This window comes from Bombyx mandarina, chromosome 20, assembly GCF_030267445.1.
Source record: "Bombyx mandarina strain Sakado chromosome 20, ASM3026744v2".
Lineage (NCBI taxonomy): Eukaryota > Metazoa > Arthropoda > Insecta > Lepidoptera > Bombycidae > Bombyx > Bombyx mandarina.
In genome coordinates, this window is record NC_143226.1 from 1,138,583 (window position 1) to 1,160,185 (window position 21,603).

Below are 21,603 nucleotides of genomic sequence, written 5' to 3' on the forward strand. Positions count from 1 at the left end.
GACGGTCAGCACTTATCATCATGTGGGTCGTACTTCTACCTACCATTTATAGAACATATTATTAGTCCGCACAGGTCGGCTTAATGTAGACAATTTTAAGTTTTTATACCGAGAGTCACAAACATTATTATTACTGGTGGTAGGACCCCTTGTGAGTCCGCGCGGGTAGGTACCATCACCCCGCCTATTTCTGCCGTGAAGCAGTAATGCGTTTCGGTTTGAATGGTGGGGGAGCCGTGGTAATTATACTTGAGACCTTAGAAGTTAAGTCTCAAAGTGGATCGCGCATTTACGTCGTAGATGTCTATGGGCTCCAGTAACCACTTAACTCCAGGTGGGCTGTGAGCTTGTCCACCCATCTAAGCAATAAATAAACAAACACAACTAAGACTTAGATGTCATGTCTTAATAGCAGCGTTGCGGTAACTATGGACTCCGGTAAATATTTAACACCCGGTGGACTCCAAGATCGTTCAACCCATCTTTGCAATAAAAATCAATAAGAAAAACCGATATAAATTCTTTGAACGACAACCTTTTGTACCGGTTTAGACAATTCGAATTCAAATTTAAATGTTAAGTTGAATGGGTTTAGAGATTGTCTCTCATTAGCCACTGAAAGCCCTCACGAACGTGTTTACGAACCGAACAGCCTTCGAGCCGGGAAAACGCCCTTTATTGGACAGGGCTGGAGTGCGATAAGTAATGGGGGGTCACATATAATAGGTTGGAGGAAAAGTTTCTTCGCATTCTTTAAAGAAAATTCACAACATGTTTTAATATAGTTTATTTACATTTAACTAAGGTATGTAGGAAGGCCACGCACTGACCACCCTCAGCACTGAGGATTATCGATGCAAGGAGGAGGAAAGTATGTAGGTACCATTTTGTTCGATAACTTTTTGCCATCTTGTAGGGAGGAACATGATCCCATTGCTATAGAAATTTTGGAGCTTCTGATCAAAACACCGCGATTTTTTTCGCGGCTTGCGTTGCATTTTTACCTTTTTTGTAGTAAAATTTTAAAATGTATCGAATTTCTTCATTAGATTCACTCATCTTGACAGTACGAAAAATAAATGAAAGTCACACATTTTCCTAATTTGAATTTGGCATTATCTTCTTTAAAATTTAAACTTTTAATGATACCAAAACCAGCCAGATACATATAGTAGGTATAGCCAAAGAGATTTTATTACAAGTTCATACATACTATAATGCGAAAAGACTGTTTCCCCAACCCCGTTATGTATATGTAGGAATCGAAGCACGAAATTAGAACATAACACTCTCTTCATTCTTTATTTCTTAACTCAAGGACAGAATATGCAATCTTTATTCTTAAATCTTCATTTAGCAACTCTTCCTCACTGACATCACTGTGTAGGTAACCTTTTTTCCTATTACGGTATTGTCAGGATCTTATATACGTATATACAAGTAGCTTTTCGTGAGCTCGTCCGCGTGGAATAGTTACTTTGGCGTATATCTACATATAGCATAAGCTCTCAAAAAGGAAAAATATCCCGATTTTGAAACATTATTTATTGGTGCTCCGCTTTGTCCTATTGGTCCCATTGATCTTAGCGTGATGCTATATAGCCTTTAGCCTTCCTCAATAAATGAGCTAATTGACACTGAAAGAATCAGAATACTCTGAAACTATTTCAGATGGCTGAAACTAACCAACGAAAATAATCGTAATGACGGATCTTTGTCGACATTACGTCCCATACGATGTACGACGATCTTGTCCGTTTAAACCGATGCACTTAATTGCCATGCAGCAGTGATAGATAAGATGGTGGTACTTACACATCTCAAGCTCATACACACACAATGCGCTCATAATATCGTACCTACAACTACCAACACATTCATACAACTACAACATAGAATTACATAAGTACTAAAATTATTCAAAGGACATTATCGAATTTACCCCACTTACGCTTTTTACCTCACCCCACCCTACAACCACACTTAAACGCGTTTAATATTCACAACATTCGCTTTCATTGTTCGCGAGTAATTACTCCGATTTAATTTGTTTATTTCGACCCCAAATAATTAATTAAGTATGCGTGCGTAACAACTGCTCTACATTACGGATTCGCACTGGTGCCTTGAGAACGCGCTGTTTTAAAATAATAATAAAAAATTAGAGATTTTCTTTTGTTTATTGTTTTACAGGCAGCCACTGGTGGAAATACAGGTAAGACTCCCACAAGGTTCGCCACAATGATCTTTTTTTTTATTGTTTAGATGGGTGGACGAGTCCACAGCCTACCTGGTGTTAAGTGGTTACTGAAGCCCATAGACATCTACAACGTAAATGCGCCACCCACCTTGAGACATAAGTTCTAAGGTCTCAGGTATACTTACAACGGCTGCCCCACCCTTCAAACCGATACGTATTACTGCTTCACGGCAGAAATAAGCAGGGTGGTGGTACCTATACGCGCGGTGGTATCACCTACCTACCAACCTATCTTGCGCAGCCCGTATCCAGGGGATTTTCGCTACCAAGTCGTCAGTTCATGTCATGGGAGGGCTACCTGCAGCGTTTTCCTGTATGCGGCTGTCATTCGAGAACTTTTCGGTTTCAGTAGCCATCTGTTCTTCCAAAAAATGTGCCCTATTCACTGCCATTTCAACCTCGAAAGCGTTATTCGTTTTTAAAATCTTTTTCGGTATCTTTCACGTCATTTTATATATTTAATGTTGTACTACTTTGGTTTAGCAATTTCCAAAGTTCCAAAACTTAAAGGTTTCGTGCTCACAGCGCACTAATTTACCATCAACGATGTATGGTTCCCGGACAGCAGTACTGTAAGACAATCCAGCAATACTCAGACATCGTGCGAACAACTCGCTATGAACTAGTTGAACGTTTTTAATATTTTCAAGTGAACTTGAAACCCGATCTTTAATCCGGTTGACTTTGAAACACGTACAATATTATCTTTTAATTCCTCTTACTTTACTACTTTTTCATTTAATAAAAAAAAAACATCCTGTACCTCAGATATATTACTTACTAGCTTTTGTCCGCGACTCCGTCCGCGTGGAATAGTTTTACTTTGGCGTAACGCTAAATTTTACCCCCACTTCATTTATGTAGAAAGTGAAAATATTTTTGAATTATAGAATGTTAAGGAGCTATTTAAAAACACCTATTTTGAAACATTCTTTATTGGTGCTCCACTTGTATTGGCCTTACCGTGATGTTACATAGCCTATAGCCTTCCTCAATAAGTGGGTTATCTAACACTGAAAGAATTTTTCAAATCGGACCAGTAGTTCCTAAGATTAGCGCGTTCAAACAAACAAACTCTTCAGCTTTATAATATTAGTTTAGATTATTATTAATATTATTTACTTAGTTACTTAATAAAACAACATTTAAAACCATTGGCATTGTATTCATGAACCACTTCCAATGTAAAGGGAATTTTTAAAGTTTTTGTAGTTACTTTACAATTAAAGTTTTTGTAGTCTACTGGTGGTAGGTCCTCTTGTGATTCCGCGCGGGTAGGTACCACCACCTTGCCTATTTCTGCCGTGAAGCAGTAATGCGTTTCGGTTTGAAGGGTGGGGCAGCCGTTGTAACTATACTTGAGACCTTAGAACTCATATCTCAAGGTGGGTGGCAGCATTTACGTTGTAGATGTCTATGGGTTCCAGTAATCACTTCGCACCAGGTGGGCTGTGAGCTCGTCCACCCATTTAAGCAATAAAAATAAAAAATAAAAGAGGCTGTCCGTAGCAAAAAAAGTGTAGACAAATGACTAAAACACATCGCGCGACTTACCTACTAGGCCGCGTTTCGCTCACACATGAACGCGTCACACAAACTTCTGCATAAATACGGGTGCGTGACATTTTCTCGTAATATAATTCATTCCTCAGAGCACTTCACGATTAGATAAGACACCGTGAGAACGCGGCTTTCACCCACGTCAAGTGAAACAGGTGCCATTTTTTTTTACAATCTTCTCAATGAGAACAATCGGCTGTCATGTCATTACGCCCTATGCGGCGACCACAATTTGCTTTCCGGAAGATTTTTAGGGACAGTCTAAGATTAACGCGGAAGTCTGAGATTAATGTATTTAGTCGATACACTAGATAGTCTAAATGGTTGAAAATTAATATGTATTAATGTGTGATAAACGATAAAGGGAAGATCTTACATAGAACGGGTGTAATTGCTTTTTTTATAGCTTAGATTGGTGGAAGAGCTCACAACCCACCTGGTGTAAAGTGGTTATCGGAGCCCATAGACTTTTACTACGTAAATGCCACCACCCATCTCGAGATATGAGTTGTAAGGTTTCAGTTTTAACAGTACAACGGCTGCCCCAGCCTTCAAACCGAAAGGCAGTACTACTTTACGGCAGAAATAGGCAAGGTGGTGGCACGTACGATACGTACCCATGCGGACTCACAAGACGTCCTACCACCAATAACTTGCTTGCTTGGTAGACGGACGGTGTTGATATTTGGAACTTGTATGTATTATTCAAGTTTGTCTTGAAAATGTTGGTAACGAGATTCAGGCCTCTGTCAAATATATTGTGTTCTATGAAAATTTTATAATTTATGCTGTTATACTAAAATACAATCTACTTAAACCGTTTACAAAATTAGACTCGATAATCAGAACCCTATATTATTATTATTATTATAGTGTAAAAAAAACAGAGCATCTCTGTGCCTTTAAATTATATTATTACATAAAATGGAACTTATGTAGCAAGTTTATTGATAAAAACTTCTTTTAGAAACCTACACTTTAATTTTATTTATTGCTCAAATTACGCTACTAAACTGAAAACATAAATTAGTTAGCTTTCTCGCGCTTAGCCCAGTTCATAATCAATTAGAAACAAAAGATTATAATGTGATATGTCCTTAAAAATCTTTAAAGCGTGGTGCTAATACAATCGATTAGTTTAATTATTGGAGATATTATCGGTATACCATCTGCTGTGCGTCGCATCCGATTTCCCTTTTCATTCTAATGCTTCCAGAAAATGGGTCAAAACCGTTCACAATAGTTTTATTTGAGTACTGTTTCATGTAAAATAATTTAGAAAAAGTTTAAGTTATCTATACTAATATTATAAAGAGGAAAGATTTGTTTGTTTGTTTCGAATAGGCTCCGAAACTACTGGACCGATTTGAAAAATTCTTTTTCCATTAGAAGCCGACATTGTCCCTGATGAACATAGGCTACTTTTTAAAAAAAAAAATTATTTTATTTTTTTGGTTTCATGTGTGTTTTAATGTTTCCGAAGCGAAGCGAGGGCGGGTCGCTAGTTTTAAATAAAATCATTTCCCAGACTTTTATTTGTTACATGTTAAACAAGGCCCAATTGACGTAAAACTCTATTTTAGTCCTTATCTACCCACAATTTATCATAAAAGTTTAGAATAATTTTAAAGTATTGTCTGCTTTTATTTAAATACTCTATATTTAGTTTAATAATTACTCACCGTAATCATTTCTTCATAATCCACACCATGAGGCTGGGTTTCATTTTTCAAAGCTTTCCACACCTTCAGCCCGTCTTTCTTGATTAAACCTTCCTGCTTCTTCAGGACTAGCTTTAGCTGCCTCCCGAACGCCTCCAAGTCGATCTTATGTACACCATCTTCTTGGCTCTCGGCAGAATGTTCTTGATCACTCAACGATTCACTATCACCAAATTCACTAGATTGAACTTTGAAGTTCACACTAACTGTACTATTCGGATCTCCAATGATATCTACATCTTCGATACGCTTCTTTGCTTCGACAAACATCTCATCGTTGAGCAAAGAGGGGGCCTTGTACCCACCTTTAGTGACTTTTTCGGTTTTTAAATGGGGGGTCTTTCCTGAATCGGCGCTGTTCGAGTTCGCTGGGTGAGAAGTGGGTATATTCCTTCTGGCCAAGTGATGTGTGAGCTGAACCAGGTGGTACTCTGGTACTCTGCTGTGGTGCTCGACATGGAAGACGTTCCGAAGCTCATCTATTGTCATGTGCTCGTGGATCTGAAAATAATAATAATAATAATTTTATAAACAGTTCCTGAAGACAAAAAAGAATACTTAATGTTTTAAACATACACATTTTGTTAGTGAAATCAAAATAAATACAATTTGCAGTATATTTTTTTTTTAGGTTTTCATAACAAAAACTGATATGCGGCTTTGTGTAAATCACTTGAAAATTTAAATCGTAATATTGTTATTTAACGCATTAGGCAGGATTTCCGAAATAAGACCTTTATTATAATAATCCTCAAGCATATTCTCATATTCTTAGCGGTAGGCAGCGGCTTGGCTCTGCCCCTGGCATTGCTGAAGTCCATGGGCGACGGTGACCACTCACCATCAGGTGGGCCGTATGCTCGTCTGCCTTCAAAGGCAATAAAAAAAAAACAATAAAAAATATTTTGAAAATTTTTAATAATTATTATTAATATTAGATAAATAAAATGCAATTTTTTGTAGTTATTGTACATTATTAGTGGCATACATCACAGATATATCAGTCAAATAATCGAGAAATTAATCTACCAACATAATTAGTAGATAAAATAATTTCAAGGTGTCAATATACATACATTCATTCTCTCATCAAATACTGACTTATTCGGAGGGAAACTTTTCGTTGCAAACACCTTACTTAACTTAACTAACTACTTAATTTAGTACTACATTTATTTTAAATGGTCTTTCTACGAAATCGCTCAAAACTTGTGTAAAACTCTACGGCAAAAAAAAATCAAGTTTTTTTTAAACACACATCCGTATGGTTTGTTTGAATGTCAACATTGTGAAACACGTAAACCTTGGATAAGGTCAATACTACGAGTTTATTCGATCCTTTCTCGATTTATTTGCGGCTCTTTAGGTCGGCCGTGTGTAATGTAGCGTATTACGCGAAATATTCATAATTGCTGCGTACGTGATACTACTAGTCACTTCTATCCGTCTTTTTTTTTTATTGCTTAGGTTTGTGGACGAGCTCACAGCCCACCTGGTGTTAAGTGGTTACTGGAGCCCGTAGACATCTATAACGTAAATGCGCCACACACCTTGCGATATAAGTTCTAAGGTCTCAGTATAGTTACAACGGCTGCTCCACCCTTCAAACCGAAACGCATTACTGCTTCACGGCAGAAAATAGGCGGGGCGGTGGTACCTACCCGTGCGCGCTCACAAGTGGTCCTACCACCAGTAATTACGCAAATTATAATTTGGCGTCTTTGATTTTAATTACACGATGTTATTCCTTCACCATGGAAGTCAATCGTGAACCGTCTACTGTGGTCTACTGTCGTTGATTTTTTTTTTATTACGCCAATTCTGTAGTTTGATAGGTCTCTACCGTTGTCAAGTAGGTTTGGTTTCAATCGTACAGTTGAAATAGAAGCTAAATTGCACCGCAGAAAGGATGGGTACATATGCCAATCTCCCTTAGAAACATTTGAAACAGCCAGTCAAAGTCAGTAGACAATGCCTGTTTTTCAATTTTCACAAACCTATTTGGTTCATATTAAAATGACTATGTTCATAATTCAGAGATTATTTTTCTCTGAATCGAAAATTAAATTATCACGGCAAATATTTTTTACGATCGCATTACTGCTTCACGGCAGAAATAGGCAGGGTGGTGGTACCTACCCGTGCGGACTCACAAGAGGTCGTTTTACCAGTAAACAACCTACCACCAGTAATAACAGCTAAATATAAAAGTCTGTATTAAATAAGACATTGCATAACCAGTCTCTTTACAATGAGAGCCTCTAAGCCACAGTCCAAAGATAATTGCAAAACAATAACAGCACGCAGAGACCTCACATTTCTTAATCCAAAGATATTTAATTACATACATTCGCATTGCGAACGAAAACTTAAACCATTTTTCCTTATATTGTTCTTGTCCGTTCACTAAGAACTTAAATCGGACATACAAAAATGCTCTTAATTCGCATTGACTAGCTCCGCAAATCCTTTGAGAGCACATCGACATTTCATTTCTAAATCTTAATGTAAATATAAACTTTATTTCGTTACGGGTAAAGGTGAATTTGTTTAGTGGTTTGAGTGTAAGGGCACGGACACATGTTACGAAATGGTATCGTTCGGTTGTATTGCTCTGAGTCACGAATGTACGACTGAAACTGAGAAGCAAGGTCGTGGTTGTAGAAAGTTTGTATATTTGCGCTGAAAATATGATAAAAGGTAGGCATAAAGAGTACCACCACCATAAACAAATATACACAAACACTTTCTCGTTATCAAGCATATTAGTGAAACACTCCAATTTCTCTAAGCTTCTAATTTCGAAAATTTATGCAGTAAAATTTGTTAATAACCCCTAACGTCTCAAGTTTAACAACGGTATTTACTTTATGTGGTCTCTGAAGCTCAGTAGTCCACTTTGTTTCAGAATTAAATCGTGAAACATGTGTCATAATGAGTTCAAGTAGTTCACAGCACTTTTTTTTTTTTTCCACAGGAGAAAATCGCCGGATCCCGGTATGTGGGAGTTGAACCTCACTAAAAACTCCTGCCGCTCACAGCCGGCGCCCTACCCCAGACCGGGTGGGAACCCAGTCGGAGCTATTGAGACGGCGGGACAGGGTTTACGCAGAGCATATTACATCCATCCCGCCGTCCCCCAGACGCCGGACCGGCGACCGCCAGCGACACGACCGCCGGTTCCCTCGGTCGACGGGCCAAGAGCCCGCATTGATGGCGCCGCGCTACCCCTTCCCCCGGAGCGGTCGGGGGAACGCGGCTTACAACGCCGCCCCACGCCTAGGCTCCTTCCCGCACAAAACGGGTGGAGCCCGAAGCTCTTAGGGGGCCGGGTTACGGACGAGACCCCGGTCCCTACCCCCTGCTCGGCGGCGGCGGATTTCTGCGTAGTGAGGAGAGCTTTGCCTCACTCGCCCCGCCGCCTCCTTCTGCGAGATGGTGTACTCGCAGAAGTCGAGCATAGCCTTCCAGGACTCGTCACCGCCAAGCATCGACGCCACGACGCCAGGCAGCGACAAGTCCGGTCCTATCTTTGCGACCAGTTCACAGCACTGCTCAATTTTAGACACAATGACTATCAGTGTTTGGACCTTCGAGCATACTGCGCACCGAATCATGATTATTAACCTAGCTCGTGAGCTTCAGTAATACGAGGGGCACACCCAAGCTGGTGTTCACCACTAGAGGCTCTTCTAAAGCCGCATTTTAAGGAGGACATTTCATAGCGCTCATGACCATTGCAAAGTCCATACCAGGAGCCATTGGCAAGATTTCTGAATAAAGCTGCTATTATAGCAGCTTTAGTCGGGGTAAAACTTGCTACAGTAGGGTAGAAATAAATGACGACAATCCAATAGAGATGTATAATCCTTGCAGAAAACCCAACAAAAAGGTTTGAGATTGACATAAATTATGGGGAAAATCACGTGATCGTTGACCTTGTTGAGTGTGCTCATATATAGAGCGTATGTGATATTATGTAGGGTGATAATTACTAACAAGACACGACAGTTTGCAACCTGCTCATTGGGCGACGACTCGACACAGACTGAACTAAACTAAGCCCGCTACAATCTCATACCACAAATAGAACAAACATTGTGCTGGAAGAAACAACTTCCCCAAATCGACCGTATCTGATTTATTTTGATTATTTATTCATTATTTCAAAAGTGTTGATATTTAAACCTAATTTAGTTCGGAACAATAGCCTTTAGAAAGTTCGGCTACAATTATTAATGGTTACAAACGTTGCTTATATTAAAGTAATTGTAGCGTCAATGGCATTGATAATAAGGTATTGCATTTGGTAACTTTCTAAATTAATAATACTTGTAATTAGTAGGAAAATATTCGAACGACGTCTAAATATATATTTTAAATAAACACTGTATGAAAATTTCTACCTATTCCTTCTGTAGTTACTTGTATTGTATATATATAACGTATCTCCAAGATTGTGTATCTTTAGATCACACGATCATCTTACTGGTGGTAGGACCAATTGTGAGTCCGCACGGGTAGGTACCACCACCCCGCCTATTTCTGCCGTGAAGCAGTAATGCGTTTTGGTTTGAAGGGTGGGGCAGCCTTTGTAACCATACTGAGACCTTAGAACTTATATCTCAAGGTGGGTGGCGCATTTACGTTGTGAATGTCTATGGGCTCCAGTAACCACTTGACACCGGGTGGGCTGTGAGCTCGACCACTCATCTAAGCAATAAAAAAAAAGGTAGTCAAACAAATAATTAAAAATGCATGGTACTTGTTGCAAGATTTCTTTGAACTGAATTTTTTATTGTGCATGCGTTTCATCTATTATATATTATGTACATATTTATATACGAAAGGCTTTTTTTGCGTTTGCAAATACCATTAGTTACGTTGTCATATTATTTTCTTCAACAATTAAACATGTAATTAGAAGAAATCCAGTCAACGCCATGAAAGGTGTGATTTTTAACATACAAAAAAAAAATTAAAATCGTATGCTGATTAAAGCATTTTTATAATTACATTAAACATTTACGGTCAGCGAACCATTGTAACTGTGTCACTACTTTCCGTGGATTAATGCCATTTTTTGCTTTAATCAAATCACTGATGCACGTCAAGGCCTCAGATTCAACAACATCAAATCATAGAAGATTCATTAAAATGTGTTCTTAAGCTTTTCTAATCGTTTGCATGTTTTAAAGTTTCAACAGAAGTATTATGGTCTCAATTTTATACGATTTTTAACGAGCTACTAGCTGACCCGGCAGACTTCGTAGTGCCTCAATCGAAAGCTTTTGTATAAAATAAACCTAAAACAAACAAAAGGAATCCGTCCGAAGGTGGACACATCAAAGGAAAAACGAAATTGTTATTTTTATTTAATTCCGAGCATTTCATATTTATCTACCTTTTAAACCTCTAGCTTTCCACAAATAATTCAAGATCAAAATTAGCCAAATCGGTCCAGCCGTTCTCGAGTTTTAGCGAGACTAACGAACAGCAATTCATTTTTATATATATAGATTATTAGTTTAAAATATATTTATTTGTCTATGTAACGAAATCTTTTACATGCAATCTTCACACGTGTCGTGGACCGATAATGATATAAAAGTAAAAAGTGTAACCAGAAGACCAATAAAAATATGTAAATTTTTTAGTTTGTCTTGGTATTAAAACATTTTAAATTTTTAAACTACATTAGTGTAACCAATAATAATTAAGAGTACTTTTACAATTTCGAATAGTTTACAGTTTTCGTGGTCACGGACGACTAATGTGTTGTACCTTTTAGGTACCACAAGCACCGGTCACCGTCCTCGTCGAACCCGTCGCTTGCGACGGAGGGCTCGACGAGCGAATTAACCCACACAGCTCACTGAGTTTCTCACCGGATCTTCTCAGTGGGTCGCGTTTCCGATCCGGTTGTAGATTCTGCGAAGCACGGCTCTTGCTAGGGCCAGTGTTAGCAACACTCCGGTTTGAGCTCCGTGAGCTAACCTACACGTCAAAGAGAAGCTAAAATAGCCTCTCAAGGCTATTACTATAGGCAGGAAAAAAAAACGTATTTTATTAGTACCCATAATATCTACATGAAAAACGGCTGGAGACTCCTTGAATCTGATGCGTTTTTATCACTCTCATAAATTTAATGTCATTCTATATCTTCCGTTCTTTAGTAACCGCTTACTAGCACGTGAGCCGTAGGTTTTTATTTTTTTTAGCTTAGATTAGTATGAACTCACGGCCCACCTGGTTCTAAGTGGTAACCGGAGCCCATAGACATTTACAACGTAAATGCCGCCACCCACCTCGAGACATGAGTTGTAAGGTCTCAGTTTAACAGTACAACGACTGTCCTACCCTTCAAACCGAAACGCATTACTGCTTCACGCCAGAAATAAGCAGGGTGGTGGTACCTACCCGTGTGGACTTATAAGTCGTTCTACCACCACCAATATAATATAAATATGTTACCAAAAGCAGTTATTTCACAAGTGAATCTATTGCGCGCTCAGGACACAGACTTCGATTCTTTAGTTCACATTAGTTCACTTAATATTCGATACAAAAAACTGCAATCGAAATATTATAATATATGCGGATGAGAGATTGAATACGAAAATAACGAGAATATATAGATGTACAACGAAATGCCATTCACATAACTGCTTTCTATTGTTTATTGTATAATATGAAATACATTCGTCACTCTCAAGCTTGGTTAGCGCGGTGACCTTTCTAAAACAGAATACATAATTTATTCACTGTGATATAATATAAGCCATAGATTATTTTTAGATTGAATATGAATTAGATTAGATTACTTAATAGTTTAACTTAAAATTTGCCTTACCGTTGAATTGGAGTTTAATAATAATAATAATAATGTTTTTATTTCAAGTAACCATGAGTCATATAAATTGTTAATAAGACTTAGACCTATGTTAGTAGTTATATTTACATCACAATGAATTACTGTGGTAACATCCCATGGGAGATGGCACCACAGCGACCCATGTATATACAGTCCAGCCTGCTTGCGATCATGCTCAGGATACTGTTGGAGCTGGCCCTCACTCTGTTTACCAGAGATGCACACCTCTTACGCATGGTAGCGTAAAAACAATCTATGTGCGCGTCTGCAAACATCCCTGATGCGCTACAAAAGCGGGGCAGCACCACCAGCACCCTAAACGCATTATTGTATTGAACACGGATTAATTATTAATGTTAGCGAGAAAATAATAAAAAAAAACACTTTCGCAGATATTGTAGCAGTGTGATAGACGTAACCAGAATGTTTTTAATTAAGTTCTCATCTACGTGGCCATTCTCAGAATCTCTCAAAGATTTTGTAAACATATTGTTTAACGCACGAATTATTTGCGTCAATTGTCTACTTGTGCGTCAGGGACTGAAAGGAAAATATCTGTTATTAAAGTGTTTGTTTCAACCGACTTAACCTAATAGGTGTATGGCTCTAATCTATATATATAAAAATGAATTGCTGTTCGTTAGTCTCGCTAAAACTCGAGAACGGCTGGACCGGATTTGGCTAATTTTGGTCTTGAATTATTCGTGGAAGTCCAGGGAAGGTTTAAAAGGTGAGAAAATATAAAAAAAGCTCAGAACTATTTAAAAACAAACAATTTTGATTTTCCTTTGATGTGTCCCCTTGATGTGTCTTTTATTTATCGATTGAGGCACTACGAAGTCTGCCGGGTCAGCTAGTAAAGAATAAAAAATAAAAAGTTTTTGTTTCATTAAAACTAGACGGACTTTAAGACGGACGAAGACGGGACCACGTAAACTCTGAAGTATTCGAATTATGTGAATAAGTATAATTAATAATAACAAAAAGGCAAGATTAAACAGTAAAATTAGTTTTAATTAGGTTTCCGCGAAAAATAAATAAAAAATGATGAAAATACTGTAACATTTTTTATTGTTATTTCATAGCCAAATTCCGTATTGCTGGATCATAGTGCGTAATTACTACTCCACTAATAATAAATTAATAAATTTATGAACAAATAAAAAGATACATACGGGTTTATTTTTATAACACTGTGTAGGAGAGTCGTCCGTAATTAAGTGACATTTGGTACATATATGCCGTAAGACTGACGATCGCTGGAGCAGACGGGTTCTCGAGTGGATACCGCACAGCGGAAGACGTAACGTGGGACGCCCCCTGGCTAGATGGTACGATGACCGCACGGTGGCCGGCAAGAAGTGGATGAGGAGAGCCGCAGACCGGGCTCAGTGGTGTGGATTGGGAAAGGCCTATGTCCAGTAGTGGACGACTGTGGGCTGTTGATGATGATGATGATGGTACATATTTATTATAACCATACATACCTCTGTATTAATCTAAATAATAAACAATCTAAATAATAAATCATGATCTAATTACAACAACAGATCACCAGACGTTTTATTGAGTAGTTCACGAAAATTAGCGGTTTTTAAATCCTTATAAAATAAATCTGATTTCTTGAATTGATAAAGCTGTTTTCTTTCGCTTAATATCATTCTCGAAACAAGTAGCAGTCAACAGTCAATGTCCCTCATGTTTTAGATTGTATCGCGACCTTCCAAAAACATGCTCGACAATGGTACGTGATTCCAAATTCGGCTTGATATAGCTTATCATTATATCTACTTACACCAAACAGAGGTGGCAGATTTGTATGAAAACACATGCGTGCTGTCTTTATGATAACATATTGCTTAAGGATCTTAACAAGCTGAATTTTATTTCTTATGCTAATTTCCTGAGAATAGAAGCATGAAGTTGAATGAATACTTTGAACTCATGTCACAAGTAAGATTCACGTAGTAAGGTAGAGCTCTCTATTTCTCTTCAGGTAAGAAAAAAAGCCATATATATTTTTTTTTCAATAAATTTCTCAGCGATCGCATTTCCCTTGTAGAAACTCCCAAATTTTCAGGAAAACTTTCTAAAGTAAATTCATATTCACTAACAAGTAAAATGAACTTCACATGATTCATTACCAAGCCCGAGAATTCTATACGTTTGTATGTAAATTCGTAGTTTTGATGCAAAAACAAAGTAAGCAGTACACAAAGACAATGACCCAACGAACAATGGCTTGTTCCACAATGAAAGGAACCTTTCGGCCTATGAAGGCTCTGTTCTGATTTTAGCCTGCATTCCTTGGAGTGTACGTGTCTGTGATAGGGAATATTAATATATAGCAACAATAAATTAATTAATCATGTAATAAAAATCAAACCCGCAAAATTATAATTTGCGTAATTACTGGTGTTGTGTTGTTGTTCAAATATTTTCTATATTTTTATAAAGTTGTGTTTCAAATATTTTCATTATATATTGAATTTTAGTGGTGGTAGAACCTCTTGTGAGTCCGCGCTGGTAGGTACCACCGTCTTACCTATTTCCGCCGTGAAGCAGTGATGCGTTTCGGTTAGAAGGGTGGGGCAGCCGTTTACTGAGGCCTTAGAACTTATATCTCAAGGTGTGTGGTGCATTTACGTTGTAGATGTATATGGGTTCCAGTAACCACTTAACACGAGGTGGGCTGTGAGCTCGTCCGGACATCTAGGAAAAAAAAAATTACGCCGAATATATGTATAACTATTTCAAAAGCCCTTTACGCTGAACTTAGCTCAAGTAACTGCATAAGTGGATGGTTTTGAAGAAAAATGAAAGAAAACAGTTTAAAAAGAGTACGGAACCACTTTTTTGTTGTTTTCTTATCGATGTAAGACCAGCCGACGAGCCACCAGTGGCCGTAAAACAACTTATAACGCGGTCCACTTATAGACGCTAGAAGTTCTTGGGTCTCAAATTAGATGCGCCCTTAACAATCGGAACCATCCGCATCGAGGCAGAAATAGACACCGCAATACAAAGTACCCGTAAAGGTAATTAAATTCACTTTGAGACGGCGGTACGACATGAGAGCCCTCTTGTCGTGGCTGCTGGAAATTACATACCCGATCCTGTAGACCGAATGGTAAATAGTCGACATCGCCCAAAACACGTCATTCAGATCGTCCCGATCCATTGACGGTGCTTTTAGGTGTCACAAGCATCGATCACCGTCGAGCGAATTAACCCACAGACACAGCCCACTGAGTTTCTCGCTGGATCTTCTCAGTGGGTCGCGTTTCCGATCGAGTGGTAAATTCTATGAAGCACTGCTCTTCCTAGGGCCAGTGTTAGTAGCACTCCGGTTTGAGCCCCGTGAGCTCACCTACTTGTTAGAGCGAAGCTGAAATAGCCCCTCAAGGCTATCAGCATAGGTAGGAAAAAAAAGTAATTAAATTAAATTACCGTTTTAAATTACTCTGATTAAAATACGAGTAAATAGCAATTTTTTTCTTAGTTGTCTAAGTTGGTGATTACTGGAGTTCATACACATCAGCACCGTAAAAGCCGCCACCCACTTTGACATGACATTTATGTTTAAGTTTTCATAACACCACATCTCCTGTTCCCCCCTGTTCAGAACGCGACAGGAATAGGCAAGGAGGGGGTATCTAATTATGGAGACTTATAAGACGTGCTACCACCAGTAATTACGTAAATTATAATATTGCGGGTTTGATTTTTATTACGCGATGTTCTTCCTTGGCCTTGAAAGCCAATCGTGAACATTTGTTGCATACGTATTTCGTTAGAAAAATTGGTACCATACTTTAAGATTCGAATGCCGTTGCATCGCTTGATACGAATGCACCAGGCGTCTTATCCTTTAGGCCACGACTATTTCAAAGTTTTATCGATAAAGTTAAATAATCGCATTACAGAAAGTATCAAGACTATAATGCATTAATGTTTTTCGTTACCTTTCAATAACTAACCGAGTTGCAAGCCTCGTTTCATTCATAAATGTTTGTCCGACTATTTCAAACATTTTAGCGGTAGGCAGCGGCTTGGCTCTGCCCCTGGCATTGCTGAAGTCCATGGGCGACGGTAACCACTCACCATCTGGTGGGCCGTATGCACGTCTGCCTACAGAGGCAATAAAAAAAAAATTAATATCGATGAATCAGTTTTCGGTCCTTTTTTTTTATTGCTTATGAATCAGTTTTCGGTCCTTTGACACGGTAACACGCTTTGATTGGTTTACTTCAAAGACAGTCCGCTATGGAAACAAAAAGTCCTTCTCGTAGTCAGTTAATGTGGGAATTCGTTTATTTTGTCTTTAAAATTTCATTATATATTTAATGTAGGAAAAGGTGTGTTTCAAATATTTTCATTATATATTGAATTTTTACTGATGGTAGGACCTCTTGAGAGTCCGCAAGGGTAGGTACCACCGCCCTGCCTATTTCTGTCGTGAAGCAGTAATGCGTTTCAATTTGAAGGGTGGGACAGCCGTTGTAACTATACCTGAAACCTTAGAACTTATGTCTCAAGGTGGGTGGCGCATTTACGTTGTAGATGTCTATGGGCTCCAGTAACCACTTAACATGAGGTGGGCTGTGAGCTCATCCAAGCATATAAGCAATAAAAAAAAAAGAAATAACTTTTTTTTATAAGGATAGGCTAACGCTAGGCTGTCAGAGTCTCAGACAGTCATAAATATAAAAAAAAACAATTACAACACCACTTCACTATAAAACAGATTACGCCTCAACAAAAACGTTAAACGCCACAGATTACTCTGTGCATACACGAACTTCAATCAATGAACTTTACAATCGTACTAATAAATTTAACTTATATTACATAATATGGTCCGTGGACTTGAATAAGCCGAAATGTGTGATCGGATCGATGGAATGGTTTTCCCACCGGTTTGTTGCGAAACGACTGAACAACTGGAGCAAGGTCGAGTCAAGATGGCCGCCAGCAAAATGGCGCCTAATTCTTTAGTACGAAACAATTACACAGGTATTATTACGATTATATGCTAGTGCCAAAAATATTCGTAAATTGAACTTGCTTGTTTTGAAATACACCTAAAGAAAAACCATTATCATTTCAAAACTTTTTAGTTTAAAAAAAATGGTTTTTCTTAGACGGAATCACTCCCTGTCTATCATTCAGTGAAGAGAGTAGTTCAGTTTTACATTATATTAGGACTGTTTAAAATATTAATTCAAAAAGAGATTAAAGGCTTTGAATGTTGTTTTCTTATTAAATTACAGAAAATGCAATCAAGTTTTTTATTGTTAATTCACTTTAGAGTATTCTATATCATAATATATTTATTATAACTGCATACAATTTAGTTCAAACAAACGACGTTAATAGTTAACTGAGATTCAATAGTATTTAAAAAATAATGGTAATCAAATTAATCTTCATATATTAAATACGTCTAAAATAGGTTATAATTTGCGTAGGTAATTACTGGTGGTGGGACCTTTTGTGAGTTCGCGCGGGTAGGTACCACCACCCTGCCTATTTCTGCCGTCAAGTAGTAATGCGTTTCGATTTGAAGGGTAGAGCAGTTGTTGTTTTGTAAATACTTTGACTTAGACCTCATTTATCATGGTGGTTAGCGGGATTTACCTTGTTGATGTCTCCGGTAAGCACTTAACACCAGGTAGATCGTGAGCTCGTCCACCTATCTAAGCAATAAATAAAACCGTAAACATCATCATCATTCGGGCTCGTAATCTGTTCTTCGTTTACCTACTCCAAAATGATCGAAAATAAAATTGTGTTTTTGAACAATTGAAGCCGTCCTATGAAGAGTTATATAAAGAGAGCGAGCTAGACATTTACTTAGCAAGTAACTGTAACAAGATTTTGAATATTTAACTATGTACTTGTCCTTATAAATTAATCTAATATTTAAAAAAAAGACATGCCCGCTTAGTTTCTTGCCAATTCTTCTCAGGACGGAGGCTAGTTCTTGTGAATTGGCGGTAGTTCTTTTGACGTTCAACAAGTATGTACTTTCATTTATGTTGAATAATTTTTTTTTTTATTTGATTTGTTTTTTTTCTTTTTTTTTTTCTTTTTTTTTATTGTACTCATACATATATTTAATATACATCCATAATCCTGGAAAATACATTTATATTTATCATACAAATATCTTCCCTTGGCGGGATTCGAACCCGCGACCCCTTGTGTAGTGACCATGTCACTTACCACTACACCAGACGGCGGTTTGATTTGATTTGATATACAAATTCGAGTAAATAAACACCTTTTGAGAATTGCTACGAAAGGAAAGATACCAATTTGAACTGCGCTTAAAAGTCGCATTCAAAATAACGCCTGATCATTTTCCTCGACAATTTTCCCATAGCATTACGATTTGCATGAGACCAACTAAAGAATTACAGTAACATTCTGCAGGTATTCTAGATGCAGGATTGTAGATGCATAATAAAGATAACGCGGAAACATCGGCTTAATATTAGCGGTACCAAAAACAGTAAAGCCGCGTCTCCGCCGAATGCATAAAGCATGTGTTCAGCTGATGTCAAAAAGTTGTTGTTTACGAGGTCTGATTATGCACAGCCGGATTTTACACGAATAATTTGCAAGACACAAAAATATTTTCAAAGCGTTCTTCAAGTTTTGATTACCATCGCCAGCGCCCGTTATTCTTAGTGATTAGATACCGAATAAGCTAGGTTTTACGACGCTATGGATGCCAGTTTCACTCACCATACTCTATCTGACATATGACTCTACATACATTAATGAGTTGAAGAGTCGAATAGATCAGAAATAAAATTATACCACACAATAGACATATATGCTCTACGAAATTAATCTCATTTACAGTTTTCTAATTGTAATTTGTATATTTTATATTAAAATTGCGTAAATGATGAGGTCTTAATAAATTAGCATAAGTCGTATGAAAGATTTATTTAAATTTTTTTTAAGTGTGTTTATTCGTTTGATTTTGAAATTTGGTATAAGTGATAAGATTTCAATAAACATATCGTAATAATAAATTCAAATAAATAATATTGAATAATCTGTTTGTAATCTCAAATCTTATTACTGCATATGAAAGAGATTATTAATCTATATATCTTTATATATAAAAATGAATTGCTGTTCGTTAGTCTCGCTAAAACTCGAGAACGGCTGGATCGATTTGGCTAATTTTGGTCTTGCGTTATTTGTGGAAGTCCAGAGAAGGTTTAAGAGGTAGATAAATGTGAAAATGCTCGAAAATAAATAAAATAGACAATTTTGTTTTTTCTTTGAAGTGTCCCCCGTCGGATGAATTCCTCTTGCTTATATCTTTTATTTATCGATTGAGGCAATACGAAGTCTGCCGGGTCAGCTAGTTTATAATTTTTTTTTATTGCCCTTGTAGGCAGACGAGCATACGGCCCACCTGATGGTGAGTGGTTACCGTTGCCCATGGACTTCAGCAATGCCAGGGGCAGAGCCAAGCCGCTGCCTACCGCTTAATACTCTCCACAAGCCTCGTTTGAAGAAGGACATGTATAGAAGGACAGTCTGAAGTTTGAAGTTGACAGTTTGAAGAAAGACATTATAAAAAAAAAAACTCTCTGTATATTTGTACATGATGTTATAGATAATCCGATTCCAGAGACTTCCCACAGAGAATATAGTAAGTACCTTTAATCCGCTTCAAGGCTAAAACGACAATTGCGATAAAAAATCAATTAAAACGAATTTATTCACATGTTCCGCTGTCATTATATTGTACAGGAAATAATAAAACCGTTGAAAATAAATACGAATCGATCATGTCTTAAAGGACATACCGGTATTTATGTTTATGGGAAAAAAATTACGGTTCGCTTCATTACCGTTCAACTTTTTTTTTTTTGTTAATGTCACAAATTTAAGTCAATCGTAACAACTATTGTTAAATTACTACGAGAACTGTGAAATTATATATGCATATGTATAATATGTCGGATCGCGGTGCACATTTAAATAATATTGCTTTTTCTTTAATATGTATTATTTGTCTATAGTAGTCTTGGCGAAATCTGTGATTATATATAGAAGTATAATAATACTCGTAGTCTTTGACAATAGAGCCATAATAATGTTCAAATTTATTGAATAACTAGCTACTCGCCCGCTTCGCTGGGTATTTAAAATTAACATTATTATTTATTGACATTATTATTAGGGAGTCCAACACTCATATAAATAGTAGCCTATCCATTAAGTACATGTATTTTCTACACGGATACCGAGTTTCAAGTCAATCGGATACATGGTTCAGTAGTTATAACGGAACATCCGTAAAGACCACTTTAGATTTATATATTATTATAGATTTCAATTAATTATAATCGAATTTCGACTACCGGGCGACCACTAGTATTAGTAAACCTACATCTGAACTTACACTATTACCTAAGTGACGCAGTGGCAACATTCAACACTTCCCTTCTACTTTCAATCTCGTCTACTTTCGTTTTCGCTGGGCTCTAACGTAATCTCTTTACTATGACGAAAGCGTCACACGTTTATAAATACTGTAGTTCAATGCTTCATCTTAATATTATTAGAACTGATCAGAAAAGATGATAGAGCGAAGACAACTGAAATAATTGTTCGAGTTGAAAAACTATTTATTGTAAAGGATAAAAAATATGTGAGCCGTCACGACTGGTTTTTGATAGGAACTAAATATGTCTTAATGATAAAATAAAATATTACGGAAAAATAATTTATTTTCAAGTAAAACACAGGTTATGTGTACTGTAGTAAACAACACTGTATACACTACGGAGTATACACTATAGGTATCCGAGCTCAGTGTAGCGAGAGAGATGGCTCAACGCCGGATCGAGTGGGAGAGAATCGCACAGTCGATTGCGCATAGCGACGCGTCGCCACGGCATGCGTCGCCACGCCAGAAATCGGTTTTACGTGCGGCTATAGATGCTTCACATCAAAAAGATCCAAACTTTTTGCGTTACATTAACTACTGAGTTAATACACAAGAATGTTATAAAAACGAAAGGTTTAAAACCATGAATAATTTGAATATAGGTAGTAGTGGCCTAAAAGATATGACGTTAAATATATAAACAACTTCGTAAAGAATCAATAAAGTAAACGCATTTTTATCTATAACTTAAAATATTATTCCA

The 21,603-nt window shown here is 37.4% G+C and overlaps 1 protein-coding gene across 5 annotated transcripts in view; it reads right to left on the reverse strand.

Annotated features, from left to right (window-relative positions):
• Positions 1 to 21,603, reverse strand: part of Adamts-like (A disintegrin and metalloproteinase with thrombospondin motifs like) — a 174,954-nt gene that overhangs the window by 52,179 nt on the left and 101,172 nt on the right. For all 5 annotated transcript variants that reach the window (XM_089736136.1, XM_089736135.1, XM_089736133.1 and 2 more), the window contains exon 3: positions 5,503 to 6,042. In XM_089736136.1, coding sequence (XP_089592262.1) covers positions 5,503 to 6,042 — 540 coding nt within the window. The remainder of the gene's footprint in view (positions 1 to 5,502; positions 6,043 to 21,603) is intronic.